The sequence below is a fragment of the Peromyscus californicus genome, unplaced genomic scaffold, assembly GCF_007827085.1.
Source record: "Peromyscus californicus insignis strain IS unplaced genomic scaffold, ASM782708v3 Scaffold_24__1_contigs__length_46423439, whole genome shotgun sequence".
NCBI classification, from domain to species: Eukaryota; Metazoa; Chordata; class Mammalia; order Rodentia; family Cricetidae; genus Peromyscus; species Peromyscus californicus.
Window position 1 is genome coordinate 36958281 of NW_026294535.1, and position 17244 is coordinate 36975524.

The window sequence follows — 17244 nt, forward strand, 5'->3', positions numbered from 1 at the left end:
TACCTGGCTTATAGGGCATGTTCCATCACTGAAGGAATTCAGAGCAGGAAGCCAAGCAGGATCTTGAAGCGGACACCATGGAGGAATCCTGCTTGCTGGCTCACTTGGCTCTTGCTTAGCTAGTTTTCTTATATAGCCAAGGGCTACCAACATAGGGATTGTGCCACCCACAGTGGACACAGTGGGCTGGGCCCTCCCACATCAAGACAAACCCCCACAGACAGGCCCACAGGCCAACTGATCTGGGCAATCTCTCAGTCAAAATTCCCTTCTCAGAGATTCTGAGCTGTGTCAAGTAAACAAAACCAACCAAGACAACTATACTCAAATAAAATTGTTTGCCATAACCAACTTAATGGTATTTATTAGGACTTATGTAGTGATTCTTAGTACAGGCACCCCTGTAGCTCCACAGGCACCAAAATCCAGACTGTCATTTCATACATATTGAAGTGACTTGGGTCATGAGCTTGAGAGAGAAGACTCCGGATCCCATGCTCCTTCTCCACCTTGACAAGCTGACACTTTAATACCCAAAATTACATGCGGTGTTTATCGCTTTAATGGTAACCCTAGTTTCACAAATGTACTCAAAGAAAATAAAAGGAAATTTTCATTAAATAAAATTTACTTTCTCCTGAAGAGACTTGGATTGCCAAGACTCTGTACACCAAATCATCTCCAGCCACTTAGTACTCTTCAAGTATTTAATGAGAGTCTTACGCTGTGTCAAGAACTTCCTCACAAACTTCCAGAGCAGCAGTTTTCAACCTGTGGGTCACAACCCCCTTGGGGTCCCACTGACCCTTTCACAAGGCTCACTTAAGACCATCGGAGAACACAGATGTTTACATGACAATTCATAAAAGTGGCAAAATTACAGTTATGAAGCAGCGATGAAAATAATTTTATGGTTGGGGGTCACCACAATATGAGGAACTGCATCAAAAGGTCGCAGCATTAGGAAGGTTGAAAACCCCTGCCCTAAAGTCACCTGCTTTTGACAATTCCTTTTTTTTTTTTCCTTCGAGACAGGGTTTCTCTGTGTAGCTTTGTGCGTTTCCTGGAACTCACTCTGCAGCCCAGACTGGCCTCGAACTCACAGAGATCCACCTGCCTCTGCCTCCCGAGTGCTGGGATTAAAGGCGTGCGCCGCCACCGCCCGGCGCTTTCGACAATTCTTAAGTCACTTTATTTCCAGTACTCCATTTTTCGCAATACCTACTTTTAGTGTCCAATAATACATAGCTAGTCATTTACTAACAACATCACAAAACTGAAATACTTACATGCAAGCCCACGTCAACACTTACTAGCTCGGTGTTCCTCTTTAGGTGACTGAGTACTACCATTCTCTTCAGGAAGTCTGACAAAAATAAATGTCTTATCTTGAATGGAGATGGGTAGCGTGGGATTAGCAGAGATATTTAGTTCTGCATCAAATTCTGGAAACTGGCGCCTGGAGATTCTTAAATAAAGATATACATGTTATATATATACACTTCATGTAATATAATAATATAATATATATTGTATATATATGAGCATCACCATCCACAAATGTGTCTTTGTGTATGAAGCAGCCTAATGCCTTTACAATAATTCATACCTGTTAGTGGATGAGAGGAAGTGAGAGGGCCTCGCAGGTATATACAGCAGCCAATTCATTTTACAACAAACTACACATACTGTTGAGATTTCAGTATTAAATTTAGCAATCACTGCCCCCACTACAAGCCAACTAAAAGAATCAGAAAGAAAATGACCATACAACGGACCATGCACCATGCTGAGAACCAGAACCAACTACACAGCGTAAGAAGCAGGTCTCAGCCTCACTTCCCAGGTGAGTAACTGGAGATGGAGTCAAGTTTACTGGGTTCCCAGGGCCACAGATGCAGAACTCAGGGGCCTGAGAGGCAAGTCTGTGCGCAGTGGCTCCCATATCTCCTTCTCTGTAAGTGACTCTGCACTAAATGAAGTCCTTTCCATGTTAAACCGCATGCTTGTCCTCTGTTTGGTGTTCTGTGTACTGTGTGTGTGTGTGCTCCCATGTTCCCAGCTGAGCCAGGCACCCATTGCTGCCTCCTTGTTCTGTCTCTTGATCTTTCTATCATGGATTTTCCAGCCAATCATATGAGAAAACATGGCAACGTTCGGGTGCCTCCTGATGACAGGGCCTCTCATGGGTTCCCTGACTGAGTCTAAGAACAGGCTTAACAGAGGTGTCGAGGTGAGAGTACCCTTCTGGACCACCTTCAGCCATGCCCCAGTAAGTGCAGAGAGGAAATGATGGAGAAGGAATGGGCTGCTCTTGCTGGCCACGTCTCACATTGAGTTGGGAAGTTTCCAGCAGGAAACGTGGATTTCCTGTTTGGCTTGTGCCGCGGGACATGTAACACGCGTCCCCTGGTATGTCGTAGAGATCTTTCAGTCAGTTAATACTGGAGGACAGTGATGAATTACAGATGATGGTGGAGCAACAGCTTAAATAAAAGGTCGCCGAATGCGTTGCTAGGGAGAGCACCCGAGTTTTAGAGAAAGTCGAATTCTAATTGAATTTAGTTTCCTCCAGGTTTGACAGACTTTAAAAGGACCTATCAAAACTGAGATAGCCTTTGGGTAGAAGCAGAAAAGTTATAGGAAATGAATACTAAAATCCAACTCAAGTATTCTTAATGTTTCGACAGAAATCCACATCAACTAGCCCATCCCTACCAATTCCTCCTGTTCCCACCATTCTTTCGGGGTAGACAGGGCATACAAAAGTATGCTTTGATATGTTCAAGGTTCTGGAGACATACAACCAAGCAAATGTACAAATAGCAAAAATGGAACTCATAAAAGAGTAAAAATTAAAGATAAAATTTGATCCAGTGGACGAAACCATCTCTCAGTATTCCATGGTCCCATTACACCTGCAGATTTTAATATCTTCTTAAAAGTCACAAAACAGTAATAATCCTGACTCTCCAACACACTGAATATGGAAAAACCAAACATCTGAGCCCTGAGAGGAACCCCAAAGGCTTCCATAAAAACACTGGGGGCCGGGCGGTGGTGGTGCACGCCTTTAATCCCAGCACTCGGGAGGCAGAGCCAGGCGGATCTCTGTGAGTTCGAGGCCAGCCTGGGCTACCGAGTGAGTTCCAGGAAAAGGCGCAAAGCTACACAGAGAAACCCTGTCTCGAAAAACCAAAAAAAAAAAAAACACTGGGGAAGAGAACTCTCTTCCGCTGAGGAGCAGATGCCTTGGGACCACCAGGACTCATCCCAAGAGTCAAATCCTACATTTACTTTTTTTGCTTAGGGCTTTTCCTCCCACAGAAATTATCAGAAATTTCTTTTCCAATTCTCCTTTGAATGTGAGACTCATTTCCAAGTCTGTTGCCTTGGGCATAGTCCAGACTCTAAGCTTAACATAACTTTAATTTCCACACAGCTATCCCTGTGTATTACCTTTCAAAATCTTCCTACGATTAGTGGATGTCCAAGCCCCTATTTAAAATGGCACGGTAGTTTCATATAGCCTACATGCAACTTCGGATTTATTTCAGATCGTCTCTAGATGATTTATACCTAATGCCACGTGAAGGCCATGTAAATGATCATTCCAGGGCAGCACTTAGAAGATAACACAGCAAAGAATCTGTACACATTCAGTACACATGCAATTTTTTCAAGTATTTTAACCTCTGGTTAGCTGTCCACATAGATATGGAACCCACAGTTTCAAAGAACCAGACGTACGTACTTTTAAAGTCAAGAAATACCTCCAAGCCTAAATGTGAACAATAGTCTATGCTGTACCAGTCGTGAAAGATACTAACTTTGGTTCTCTAGCTGTGGCAAGAGGCACACGCTAAGGGGACAGAATGGGTTTACTAAAAGGACAGAATAAATGCATTGTACTAGGTCACTCTGATTCATACAAACAAACAAACCCTTTATTCCCAATAAAACAGAGACAAAATGCAGGGACTTCATTATACCTTGTGGCGTTGTCCACAATCAGCTGGGACTCTGATCTGTGGTTTGTCTTCAGTTCAATGGCACACCCTCTTGCCTTAAGAGTCTCAAAAACATCCTGCAGCATGTTGCCAGGTTCGATACTGGGTAACTGTCTAATATCACCTAAAGGGATGAGGGCATGAGGATTTTATTTACCTAGGATTCTAAAATTTGGGGATTATTTTTGTTCTGCCGATTTAGAGAGAGAATAATTGTAGACTTCTTGTGACTAAGAAAAAAAGCCTCTCAGCCAGGTGGCGGTGGCGCACGCCTTTAATCCCAGCACTTGGGAGGCAGAGCCAGGTGGATCTCTGTGAGTTTGAGGGCCAGCCTGGTCTACAGAGCAAGATCCAGGACAGGCACCAAAACTACACAGAGAAACCCTGTCTCGAAAAACCAGGAAAAAAAAAGAAAGAAAGAAAGAAAAAGAAGAAAAGCCTTTGACGTCATTATATAAATTTTTTAAGAATATTAAATATCCTGGGAGGAATTAAGAGAAGGAATAGAGGGTGGATGTGATCAAAATACAATATATAAAATTCTCAATTAAAATGAATTCTCAATACAAACATTACATGCACATAAATACTAAATGTTTTTTAAGTCAAATTAAGTTCATATGATATAAAAATGTGTGTGAAAACACAAAAAGGTGACAAATTTTTAACTGATCTCCTTCATAACTGTGACCCTGGAAAACCGTTAGGAACATACACATCAGACTATGTTTAAAAATCGGAACTCAGACATGTTGCATGCGCTCACTGACCCACTCTGCCTCATTGTGATACGGGACCTGGGGAAGCCACGGTTCAACCGCATAAAACAAGCCTAGGACACATAAAATGGATGAGCTGAATCGAGGTGAAAACAGACCAGTTCTAGCCGCCAAATGACAGTGCCTTAGACAACCGATAATCTTAGTACGACACAAAAATCAAACTCCAGAGGAAAAAAAAAACTATATACAGGGTGAGAACCGAGAGAATGTTGACTTTAACAGAGTCATCTGCTAATCAAATACCCCCAAACACCTAAAATAAATGCCATTTATATACGATCCCATTACAATTAAAACCCAGAACCGACTGATCACTAAAACCCTACAGAATCTGACTAAACCTCATCAGATTAGGAGGCTGGCAAGGCCTAATTTGAATTATTAGCTTAGAATCATAAAATTACTGTAAAGTGGTCTATAATTCAGACTTTTTATTATTTCCAAATGATCTATATCCTGTTTTATTCTGACTCTGACATTTTTACTATTTTAATAGCCATTACTCAGTAACTTACGGCACCCTTTCCCATTCATCCGAGCCGGCTGATACACTGACCAGAAGACCCACCCAGGCTGGTGAGGATAACAGGCAGGCTGTGAGAATCGCTTCCCACCTCCAACAAGCCAAAGCCTGGAGTAGCATCCACAACACAGCACCCACAGAGCTTTGAAACTGCAGAACGTGCAGATTCTCTCAGTATTCTAACTTACCAAGGATTATAAGCTTCGAAAGCTTGGCGTGCTCACACAGCAACTTTAAAACTGAATTGAAGATTCCGACAGACACCAAACTCCCTTCGTCCACGACCAGAACTCGAACTGTAGAGAATTTCCATGGCTTGTCTACTGTATGTTTCTTCCAAAAATAAAAGCTATAACTGACCTATAAGTAAAGTATACATATAAAAACAAAATCAGGTTAGGAATTAACAAGCACATGGTTTTAAAAGTAAAGCTTTTGTGACAGGTGAGGGGAGTATAAAAACATAAGGAACAGGCAAAAAACAGAAAGAACATACCATAAAGAGGGATGAATAAACAAAAAAAGATGAATTTAAAAAAAATCTGTAAAAGGCTCAAATAGTTAAAAAAAAAAAAAATTGGTTTCCCAGTGAGCCTTGGGTTTAACTTAATAAATAAGTTACAATCACAGTTCCCTTTGCAAAAAACAAAAAAACAAAACACTTCTCCCATTGTTTTCGATGGAGAAACTTCTCTATTTCTTTTCACTCAATAAACCTCTTGGCTTTCTAAAATACTCCAGTGCTTTTTCTGCTTACTAAGTTTCAAGTATTCCAAACCTCTGACCACCACACTGGAAAACCACAACAAAATCACTACTAAGAACAAGTCAGCTACCAACGGTATTTATAGTGATTATTTTTAAAATATAGATGATTTAGTGAGGTAATGGCAAAATACCACCGTTAAAGCTCAAACTCCCATCCTTTAGGTTCCTTTCTATTAGTCTACTATGCACAGACTTCATTCCAATCAAAGTCACTCCCAGCCCTCTACAACACTATGACTGTTCTCCCCAATGCATCTGGAAAGCTTTTCCCCTAAAGAAAATGCTCTTTTCCTCCCCTGAGCCTCCAAAGCGCTTTACAATCCTTTATAACATGCATAACATGCATTTTCGGGACTCTGCCCTCCCAACTCTTTACACTATTATCGAGTAAAGTACTCATTCTTGCAACCATATCAAATCATTTCCAATCGTTGATAGGTGACTACTGGCCAGAAGGAAGAGATAACGAAATAGCAGAGAACAAAGTGCTGAGCTCCACGGGGCTTTCACTCTACAAGAGAGGATTTTTTCCCCATCTCCAGCACTCCAGGGAACGGGGACATGCTTGAAACTCGTCCTCTTAAGAAATAAATATGGGCCGGGCAGTGGTGGCGCATGCCTTTAATCCCAGCACTCGGGAGGCAGAGCCAGGCGGATCTCTGTGAGTTCGAGGCCAGCCTGGGCTACAGAGAGTTCCAGGAAAGGCGCAAAGCTACACAGAGAAACCCTGTCTCGAAAAACGCCCCCCCTCCCCCAAAAAAAGAAAACAAAGAAATATGTATGGTACAGGGAATTAAACTACATCATTAGGCATATACTTCAATGCCACCGACATTTCTTCATGACAAGACTATCCCAATGAAGGACGCAGTCTCCCAGTTTACTTTCGGAGCCTGTGTCCATCCATTCTCACCACAAATTGGGGAAGTTACAGACAGGCTGTCCTGGGCAGAACTGATTTAAATGATCAGCTGCTACAGAATAAGGACCCAGGAGACATTTAACAAGAACAGTAAGCTCTGTTAGCCACGGGAGAAAAGCTCGGAGGCGAGCATCGAACCCTGTCGATGAGTACTGGGATACTTCAAAAGCTGATCTGATGACAGAGATGGCCATCAAGTGACAGACGGGGAGGTGGCCTATGCAGCATCCATATCTTGTAAAAAAAAAAAAAGTGAACATCCCCAGCGGGACTGGATGAAATACGGTGAGATTGAGTCAACACTGTTCACAACAGTGTGTAGTTTAACTTAACTGATGTCTAGGTGTTAACAGAGAGGGCAGAACAGCCAGAAAGGGTGACTTATGTGCCTTCCAGAGCTTGAGGCCACCAGGCACCTCCTTCCCAGCTGGATTTCACCCCGATCACGGCTGAGCTCATTCAAACAAGGCTGCAGAGAGAAGCGGAGTGAGCCAGCAACACCCACAGAAGGGCTGAGTCAGTCCACACACACCCTTGGGGCACAGCTTAGAGAAAATATCGTGAAGGAGGAACTGGCCTGGCCGGATGTATCCAACATGGTGTTTAAACATCTGGGTCCTGTGCTCATCAAACCTGAGCTGGGGGGGCTCAGGGGACAGTGGGAAAGAGGTTGGACTCTATCCCAGCTGCAATTAAGTGATATGAATCTCAGCTTTGGGACCTTGAGCAACAGTCCCAAGGAGTGGAGGGAAACCTTTTGCTCAGTTATAGCAGAAGTCCAGAGGACCCAGGCAGCAAAGGCTCCTGGGAAGGCCTCACATGGTGCAGGGAAGGGATGTGAGGGAGTAGCATGAGGCAAGCAGATACTGTACTAACCAGTAAAAATGTAAAACCCCTATTGGGAGAGGGGCTTACAAACTAAGGAGTCTGGGAATGTAAGTCAGCAGCCAAGCGCCTGCCTGGCACGCACAAGACCTTGAGTTTCATCTCCGGCGTGAAAATAAAAGGAAGGAAAAACTTACAAGCTGGTTACTTCCGAGTAAGAGGCAAAGATGTCTTTAGGGAAGCGTTTTATCTATCTACACGCAGAAACGTCAAAGGTTTTACCTGATACAGCGTGTAAGCGGGAAGATCAGTTTTCTGCCTCAGTAAACTAGCCGCTTTCCCGGTAGGCGCTGTGAGCAAAACTTCGATAGCCTTGTCCACCGCTGCCGGGCTCTGCTTAGGAAAGGCAAGCCATTCTTCTGAGGCATCCCCGTCCAGCTCAAAATCTTTGCAAGCCTGCTCTACTTCCTTTTCTTCCAGCTGCTCCACGTGCTTAAAAAGATGGCTAACGATGGTAGTCTTCCCGCAGCCACCCTTCCCGCTGAGGACCGTCACAGCCTTGGCGCAAATCGTTTCCAGCGCGACCACCTGATCTGGATCCAGTGGGACACCACTGATCTCTGCACTCATTTCGTGCTCCCCGTCACTCCTAACGTGGTCCCCGCCGTCCTGTGGGTCTGAAACGCTCTCGCCCTGTGCTAACCCCATCTCATCCGGCTCACTTCCTTCCGTTGCCTCGGCCCTTCCTGAATCCTCGGGCTTCCCGTTGCGAATGGACGCCAGAACTTTCTTCACGTCCACTTGTAAATGCCAGGGGGATCTGTTGATCAGGTCACATACGGAGGAGGCGATGCCTTGCTCGGCCTGGTACAGCTCAGAGAGGAATACGCTGTCCTTCTCGTAGGTCACCACGTCAAGGTCCTTCATAAACTCCAGAGACTGGCATGCTTCCTGGAAAGACATGTACTGTGCCACCGCCGAAGTTAGGGCTTCTACTTCAACACACGTGTGCCCGTCTTCTCGACACGTCTGCCTCAGCTGAGCGTAGAGGACCAACGCGTTCCTCTGCAGGGGAGTCATCAGCTGGAGGAGAGAGGGACACTGACAGAACGCCGTCCAGCTGGCCTCGCAGCTCAGAAGCTTCATCTGCCGGTAGGTTACCTGTAGGAAAACAGAGATCAGGAGGCCACACACAAAGTATGCACAGTGATGGACATGGTAACTCTAGCTGAAACTGTGTTACCTTAAGCATTTTCAGGCTCTGGAAAATAGGTATTTGCACAAAATTTGGAGGAAAGGTCATATGGTATATCGTTAATGTTTTTAACTGCCTTATATTTATATATATTATATTTATTATATTATATATAATATAAAATATATTTTTATATATTATATAATATTATATTTATATAGGTGTAAATTTCAAATCACCATTTCAAACACTGTCAAACAATGCTACATGGCTTCACACACACACACACACACACACACACACACACACACACACACACACACACACACACAGGAATTCCCTGATTTATTTTTTCTTCCCCAGGTCTCTTAAAGACAACATCACTAACAGTTTCTTCTTCCAGAATTGACTTTGGAAGGTAGGTATCACTGACCCTTTTCCTTGACTTTTTAAAAACCCCTTAAGACAACAATTATTAAGTCTCTACTACGGAAAGGCTTTAGAAGAGCATGCGCCATCATCTCGATGCGGGGTTCTTGTCTGTGGAAAGAGACATTTAATCAACCAGTCCAATTAAGTCAGTGTGAATCATGTAATGTGTAAGTAAGATTCACAGCAGAGAGCTTTCCTGTATGGACGACACTTTTGTAGGGGTCTTTGCAGGCACTGGGAAGTGAGCAGCTCACTTTCTTGGCCTGCTGGGATATCCATGTGTCTATCAGTAATTCTTCCCAAACACTACAAAGGAGGCCCTTCACTACATTATCTTTCGGCTCCATCATTCTCCTGGAGACGCCCTTCCTGAGGCCTCCACGGCCTAGAGTCCCCTGAAAAGTCCAACACTGAAGTCCCCATCGGCTCAGAATGGGATGACCTTTGCAAACAGTACCCTTCAAAGAGGTCACAAATGTCAAACAAGACCACACTAATGATACCATTAGAATGGGCTTTAAACTCCTAAGATGGATGTCCTTTGATGAAGGACAGATTAGCACAAAGAAGTAAGTAAGCTATGCTTAAATTCCCCAGGAGAGACTGGATACAAATAAAACTTATGGAGGTGAGGAGAGACCTGAGCCCTGACGCATGATGGATCATATCACGAGTAAATCCTGCCTCACCTTCCTCTGCTGCCCCTAAGTCAGGGCCTTTCTGGAGAGGAAAGATGTTCCATCAAGGAATATCTCTACTTCCACGCTGGGTTACTTCTCATACTGGAGATGGTTAAACTTAATCAGTTGTGTTTTCATTTGGAAAGCCACATTACAGCTACCAAGATTTAAGGACCACATTCACTCTAGCACCATTCAGGCCTACAAGTGCATTTTCAACTCTTCATCTCTGACAATAGGGACAAGTACGGACTTACATGGTGTTATTGTACCAATTAACAAGCAGACAGCAGCTTGATGCACCCTGGGAATATTTAAGTCTTCAATAGTCACACAGGGATATGAGAGACTGTACTGCAGAGCAAATGACTCAATAAATCCCAAAGAACTTTTGTCTCCCACGAGACTGACACAATGACAAGTGAGTGACAGAAAAGCATGTCACATCATAATGGATTACATGGTAAAATTAATAGTGATAATCTGAACGGCATACATCTTGCTGTGTTGGTTTCTGTTTATTAATCAGTCGACTTCATTATTTATTGACTTTATAGTCGTGTCAGAATTATAGACCTAAGACGTTTATGTTGACCTATGACACTCAGGGAAAAAAAATTCAACCCTAAATCCACATATATTCTCAGCAGAAAGAAATTCAAACGTGGCCACATTTGAAGAACTCTGCCTTATCCAAGATTACTGAATGCTGAACAATAAATGTCTGACTTACCCTGCGGAACCCGAGCTTCCACGGATGTGCCCCCAAGGCTTCTTCTATCCTTTGCAACACCTCTTCAGAACTTGAGCTGATGAGCCTTCGAAAGTGCCGAGGAAAAAGAGTTGGAAGGAATTCCATGACTTTTGGGAACTTCAAAGCTGTCATCACACACACAAACGGGACTGCGGGAGGTCAAGAAAGAACACAGCAAGACATACCGTGAGCCTAGACTGGGAGACTTTTCTCTTAACACAACCAGCTGAAGACGCCTAAGTCAGAAAGATTACTCCATTTACCTGAAGCACTAAGAAAGTTAATAGAATTTTTAACTTGGTAGAAATGAAAGTTAATAGAATTATTTCTACCAAGATGGTTTCTTCGTTACGAGCACCAAACTTTCTGTCCTTTATTATATACTTGATGCTTCTTAGTCTTTTGTTTTGCTTGCAATATAATCATTAAAAAAAAAAAAAACCCTCTAATGCATCCTATAAGGGTAAATTTAAAACTAAGCACAAAAATAAATCATTTACGCATTAACCTTTACAATTATTTTCCCAATTGTAACCCTGATTCTTTTGCCCTTGAAGTCATTTTGGTGTGATACAAAATTCATTTGATTTCACTAAGAAAGAAAATGTCTTCTGCATATAGACGTCCAGATAGAAAACCATATTTTAATGCTACTTTAACTCATTCAGAATTGAAATATTTCTAAAGCAGATTATTCCACGGCTTTCCTTCCTCTTCAGTCTTCTTTTTTTGGTTTTGTTTTTTGAGACAGGGTTTCTCTGTGTAGCTTTGGTGCTTAATGACTCTGTGAACTCAAAAGTCAAAAGAGACAGAATCACAGTTTCAAGGTGAACCCTCCAGGATCAAGCAGATCACTGACTAGAATCCTTGCATGCTGCAGGGGAGAAACACCAAATTCAATGTAACATTTTCATCAGACTGACTTCAAAGAGGACCCAGGCATACTCAAACTGTTGACACTGCAACACACTGTCACCTAAGAAGTTCACCACTGAAAACCAAACTGAGCCACAAATAAATAAATAAATCTCACGTCTTTAGTACGGTGACTTCACCTTGGGCCACATTCATAACTATCCCTGGTCACATGTGGCCTGCAAGCTGTGGGCAGAATTTTTGTGTCCTTGATCTGAAATGCTCGGAAGAAATATTCGGAAACTTTTTTTTCTTTCATAATCTAGAATATTGGCCTATAAGAAGGCTTGGGGATGGGATCCAAGCCTAAATATACAACCTGTTTACTTTTCATATGCACCTTAAAACACACAGGCTGAAAATAACACTGTAAAAATATTTTAATAATTTTGTGGATGAGACAGAGTTCATGCATATGAATGAGGAAACGTCACCTATAGTATCATGCCCATGCTCAGAAAGTTTTACATTTTGGAGCACTTCAGATTTTCTGATCAGAGAGGCTCAGTTTGTCCTATGCAAGATACGGCAGGAATTAACAGCTGTAACACTTCAGTCATTCAGCGTCTCAACGACCCAAAAACTCACCGATAAAAAGCATACTTACATGCTTCCTCCACAGGCAGTCTCCTCACATCCTGCTCATTCTCAGTAGATGTTTTTTTATTTTTCTCTCCAGGCTCTCCTTCAAAACGTCTTAATGTTTCCGGCAGATTTTCAAAGTTTAGCTTTTCAAAGCTTGACACTCTCTCTACCCATTTTAAAAACTCATCTCTGCGCTCGTACCCACACTCTTTAAGGAAAAGCGAACAGATACTTTTTTGACTGGGTGGCGACATGTCGGACTGTAAAAAGTAGGATGGAAACCCTTGAGCTTGGTAGATCTTGGACCGCACAGGCTTTACAACCGAAACCTTCACGCACCACCAAGGACCCAGGAGGGGGAACCGCCCTCTCACGGTGCACCGCTCGTTAGTGAGTTCGTCGGGAATAGAAACTAGAGAAGGGGGGGGAAGATGGAGATAAAGAGAACCGGAAATTTGCAAACGTCTCCGCCAATATGTACCTCTCTCTGATCCCCTCACCCATCCACGCAGACATCTACCCGCTACCTCCAACACTTCGATCTGCCTGCCTGTTTCTCCGACACCCTGTCTACAACAAGGACGCGGCTCCACCTGCACATTCTGGAGGCAGGCACGGTGCACGCGGGGATTTGCTCTTTGAAATCCAGTCTGCCTGCTACCATCGCCTCGGCCAACACTGGCCTCTATGTGGGGCTTTCAAGTTGCCAGGATGCCTCCCTGGGCATGAAGGTGTTCAGCTCTCTCGGCTGCGCTCGCCTCTCCTGGCCGGGTCCCTACGTTTACGCAGAGCTCAGCTCACTTCTCCAGCATGAATCACATGTATGTCTCTCCTCCATGTGTGGTGCTCCATCTCAGCACTAAATGTGCCTGCTTCTGTGATCAGAGAACAGCTGCCTAAGTCATGAGGGGTATTTCCACCGGGATGGTGACATCATCACCTTCTCTCCCTGGGGTGTCCCAGGGCCAAATGCTCCGGCCAGGAGAGCCGGCTGCACTTCCGCCAACACGTCATTCTGTGCTTTGAGTTCAAATTCAGTCAGTCATACTTAAAAATGCAGTAGCTCCTCACTGGCACTGGCTGTGTTTCATTGACAATGTCTGTGGCCGCACGTGGTCAGCAGCTGTTATTGTACTAGACCATGCAAGCATAACGTGTGTGTGAGTATGTGTGTGTATGCATGTGTATGTGTGAATGTGCGTGCATGTGTGCATGTATGTGTATGAGTGAATATATGGGCATGTGTGCATGTATGTGGGTGTGTGTGTATTGTGTATGTATATTTGTATTTGTAAATGTGTGTATATGTGTGTATGTGCATGAAAGTGTGTGTAGGGGTGTGTGTGTGTGTGTATATGTGTGTGCGCGCGCACGCGCGCGCGTTTTCTCAAAGTTACTAAAGAACAACACCATCTTTGATTCAGGCAGGGCAGCGTAATCAAAGTTTCTGGGTGGGAATCCAGGCACCACATCTACTTCCCCGACTGTCAAACTACCTCCAACAACTGTAAACATTGTAAAGAGGAAGCTTGACTCACGGTATGCCAGTCACTGCTGCCACCACTCTCACTGCTTCATGGTAAGTACCGTGAGGCCGCTGCGCCAGGACACAGGTCCGCCTGTCCACCTGTTCCTCCACCTGTCGTCACCCCCCCCAACCTGTCCTCCAGTCTGTCCCATGTCTGTCCCTGCCCCCCCCCAGCCTGTCCCGCCGTCTGTCCCCCGTCTGTCTCTGTCCCTGTCCCCCTCCCTACCTGTCCCCGTCTGTCCCCTCCTGTGCCCCCCGTCTGTCCCCGCCTGTCCCCTGCCTGTCCCCGCCTGTCCCCTCCCCGTCTGTCCCCGCTTGTCCTGTCTGTCCCCAGCCGGTCCCCCCCCCCCCCCCCCCGCCTGTCCCCTATCTGTCCCCCGCCTGTTCCCTCCCCCCTCCCCGTCTGTCTCCCGTCTGCCCTCCGTCTATCCCCTCGTCTGCACCCCCGTTTGTCCCGCGTCTGTCCCCCCCCCACCCCCCGCCGCCGATCAGAACCGAAAGTCCGTCCGTGCACCCGGCAAACCCGCCCGGCGGCGCTCGCTCACCTCGGGAGCGCCCCGGCAGGCTGCCCGCCTGGATGCCGCCGCTGCAGAGCTCCTCGGCGTCCACGAACTCCGAGTCCCGGTCCCCGTCCTCCTCCTGCACGCACTCCTCCTCGGTGTCGTCCTTGTCGGGGTGCAGGGGGCCTCGCAGCTCGCGCAGGTGCACGCACGGCCCGGCCATGCTCTCAGAATGCAAACTCAGCCCCAACCCAACTCCGGAAAACCCCGCGCGATGCCCCTGGCTGCAGCCAGCCAATCAGCTCCACCCGGGCGAGCGCATCAGCTTCCGGGGACGCCTGGGCGGCGTGGGGTGTGGGGCGTGGCCTTGGGATGCTCCGCCCCCTGGAGAGGAGGGACCCGCCCCCTGGGTGGGTGTGCGCTCCTGGAGGTGCAACTGGGCATCCGCCGCTGACTTTTGCCGAAAGGCGCTCTCCAGAAGTGCAGGGCGTTTCTGGCGGAGAGGAAACCGCGATGAACCCCGGGAAAGCAGGGCGTCGGCCACTCCCCCTCCTAAAAAATAGCATAGCAGAGGCCTTTAAAGACCTTGGGGGCAGACAGCCCGGTGGCGACGGCTTGGTGCTTCCTCTCCTTACCCATAAAAGGGCCGCGGAGGAGTTGTTTACATCACCTAGGGCACTTAGGCAGGTAGGCATCTAGGTCCCTTTCCACGGTTTCTGCTTTGGGAGTTAAGACGGTGATGCGGATTCTTATTTTAAGGCATGGTCTGGGTTATCCATTTTTATACTCTGAGGGACTTGGAAACCGTTGGCTTTGGTGGCTTTTAGAGAAGCCCTTTCCACCTTTCCGGTTTAGATGCTGTTTTCCCCGACTTTTTAAAGTTTAGCTAGTTCCTGTTTTCAGTAAAGCAATGGGTGGAGACTGGCAGCCCGGAGAATATACAGACTTGAGACAGGAAGTAAAGAAAGAGAAGAGTGATTTAAAAACTTAAACTGCGCACTCAGGAGGCAGAGCCAGAAGTATCTCTGTGAGTTCGAGGCCAGCCTGGTCTACAGAGCGAGATTCAGGACAGGCACCAAAACTACACAGAGAAACCCGTCTCGAAGCGGTCATGGTTTTCCTACGATGCGGGGATAGTATTTAAAGGTCATGGTGTCCTTTAAGGAGTGCTATAAAATGTTTTACTGTAAAGGCGTTGTTTGTTACGTAATTACCCTTTTGTCAATCCTAAACACTGCAGTGTTTACTAAGTCCAAAAACCTATACTGTTTTCTAATAAAGGTGCTGGTCATACCCAAATGCCACGTGCATAGGGTCAACCATCTGCAGGTTAAGCACACTTTTTTTTTTGGTTTTTCGAGACAGGGTTTCTCTGCGTAGTTTTGGTGCTTGTCCTGGATCTCGCTCTGTAGACCAGGCTGGCCTCAAAACTCACAGAGAGCCGCCTGCTTGAAATTGCATCTGTAGCCTGGCGGTGGTGGCGCACACCTTTAATCCCAGCACTTGGGAGGCAGAGCCAGGTGGATGGATCTCTGTGAGTTTGAGGTCAGCCCAATCTACAGAAAGAGATACAGGACAGGCTCCTAAACTACACAGAGAAACCCTGCCTCGAAAAACAAAACAACAACAACAAAAATCCATCTGTGGTGAATACGTACAGGCATCTTCCTTTCTTTTAGATTTCATTTATAATTATTTTTAATGTGTGTGACTGCTTTTTTGCTTACATGTATGTCTGTGCACCATTTGCATGCCAAATGCAAAAGTTCCCTGGAATTGAAGTTACAGACAGTAGTTAGCTGCCATGTGGGTGCTGGGAATCAAACCTGCATCTTCTGGAAGAGCAGCCAATGTTTTAAATGCTGAGCCATCTCTCCATTCCTCAGACATTTTCCTTGCCATTGTCTAAGCAATGCAGAAAACTATTTATACAGCATTTACCTTGTATTAAGTATAAATCCTATAAAGATATTTTAATTGGGGGATACAGTAAACTGTAGGCAGAGAGTTCTGCTTATAGAGAGACTTGTGCGTGCCCTAGTATCTGAGGGGGCCAAGAGCCAATCCTCCATAGATGCAGAGGGACTCTGTGAATAGGGAACCAAGAGCCATTGAAGAAAAGCTAAACTTGATCTCCCTCTTGGGTATAAATTGGTAAATGTTCCCAGCAGGAAAACTTCGTCCTGGGGGAACAGAAGCCCAGTGTTTCTAGGGTTCCGCTGCAGCTTGAATTCCTTCCTGTTAGGTCTCAAACCGGAACAAAAGGCTAACTAAGGTGCCTATTTAGCGTATCAAAGCGGCCAGGTTCTCCCAGCATCCCTCAGTCCCTACCTGTTACAGGGTATAGCTGGTGTACCCTGACTGCTACCCTGAACTTCTCCAGCCCAGAGCTGGGCTGCCCTTCCCAAGATAATCTGGCCTTTTCGCCTACCACTCACTCTCTTTGCCATTCAGCCTGGCCGCCTTATTCGGCAGCTCCTCTTTTCGCTCTCCCTCCCTCTCTCTCCTCTCATGCTCTGGTTTAGTCTGCTGTCCCTGTTCAGCCTGGACTCTGCTTTCTTCCCTTCATCTACACTAAAAATCTTCTCTATACTTTCGAAGTAGTCTCGCTCTCTTCCTTTTATTTCATTTTTTTTTCATTCCCGTCCGTCACACGTGGTTACTGTTTCCACCCTTTGTAGAATCGGGCTTCAGCAGAGGAAGTCCACAGGACACCTTTTAGCCTGTGTTTTACCTGAATCCTCAGCACTGATGACTGTCCTGTCTTGTTTGGGTGCCTGAGCTCGGCCACTCACCTTCTCAAGTTTCCCTCCTGCCTCCCTGGC

At 45.6% G+C, this 17244-nt stretch overlaps 1 protein-coding gene across 1 annotated transcript in view; it reads right to left on the reverse strand.

Annotated features, from left to right (window-relative positions):
- The window catches only part of Helb (DNA helicase B), a 29312-nt gene extending 14602 nt beyond the window's left edge, over positions 1 to 14710 (reverse strand). The window contains exons 1-7 of the mRNA XM_052753461.1: positions 14465 to 14710; positions 12414 to 12803; positions 10871 to 11040; positions 8113 to 8991; positions 5504 to 5675; positions 3993 to 4134; positions 1314 to 1468 (exon numbers count right to left, since the gene is read on the reverse strand). Of these exons, the coding sequence (XP_052609421.1) occupies positions 1314 to 1468; positions 3993 to 4134; positions 5504 to 5675; positions 8113 to 8991; positions 10871 to 11040; positions 12414 to 12803; positions 14465 to 14642 (2086 nt within the window). The 5' untranslated portion in view covers positions 14643 to 14710. The remainder of the gene's footprint in view (positions 1 to 1313; positions 1469 to 3992; positions 4135 to 5503; positions 5676 to 8112; positions 8992 to 10870; positions 11041 to 12413; positions 12804 to 14464) is intronic.
- Positions 14711 to 17244: the final 2534 nt, after the last annotated feature.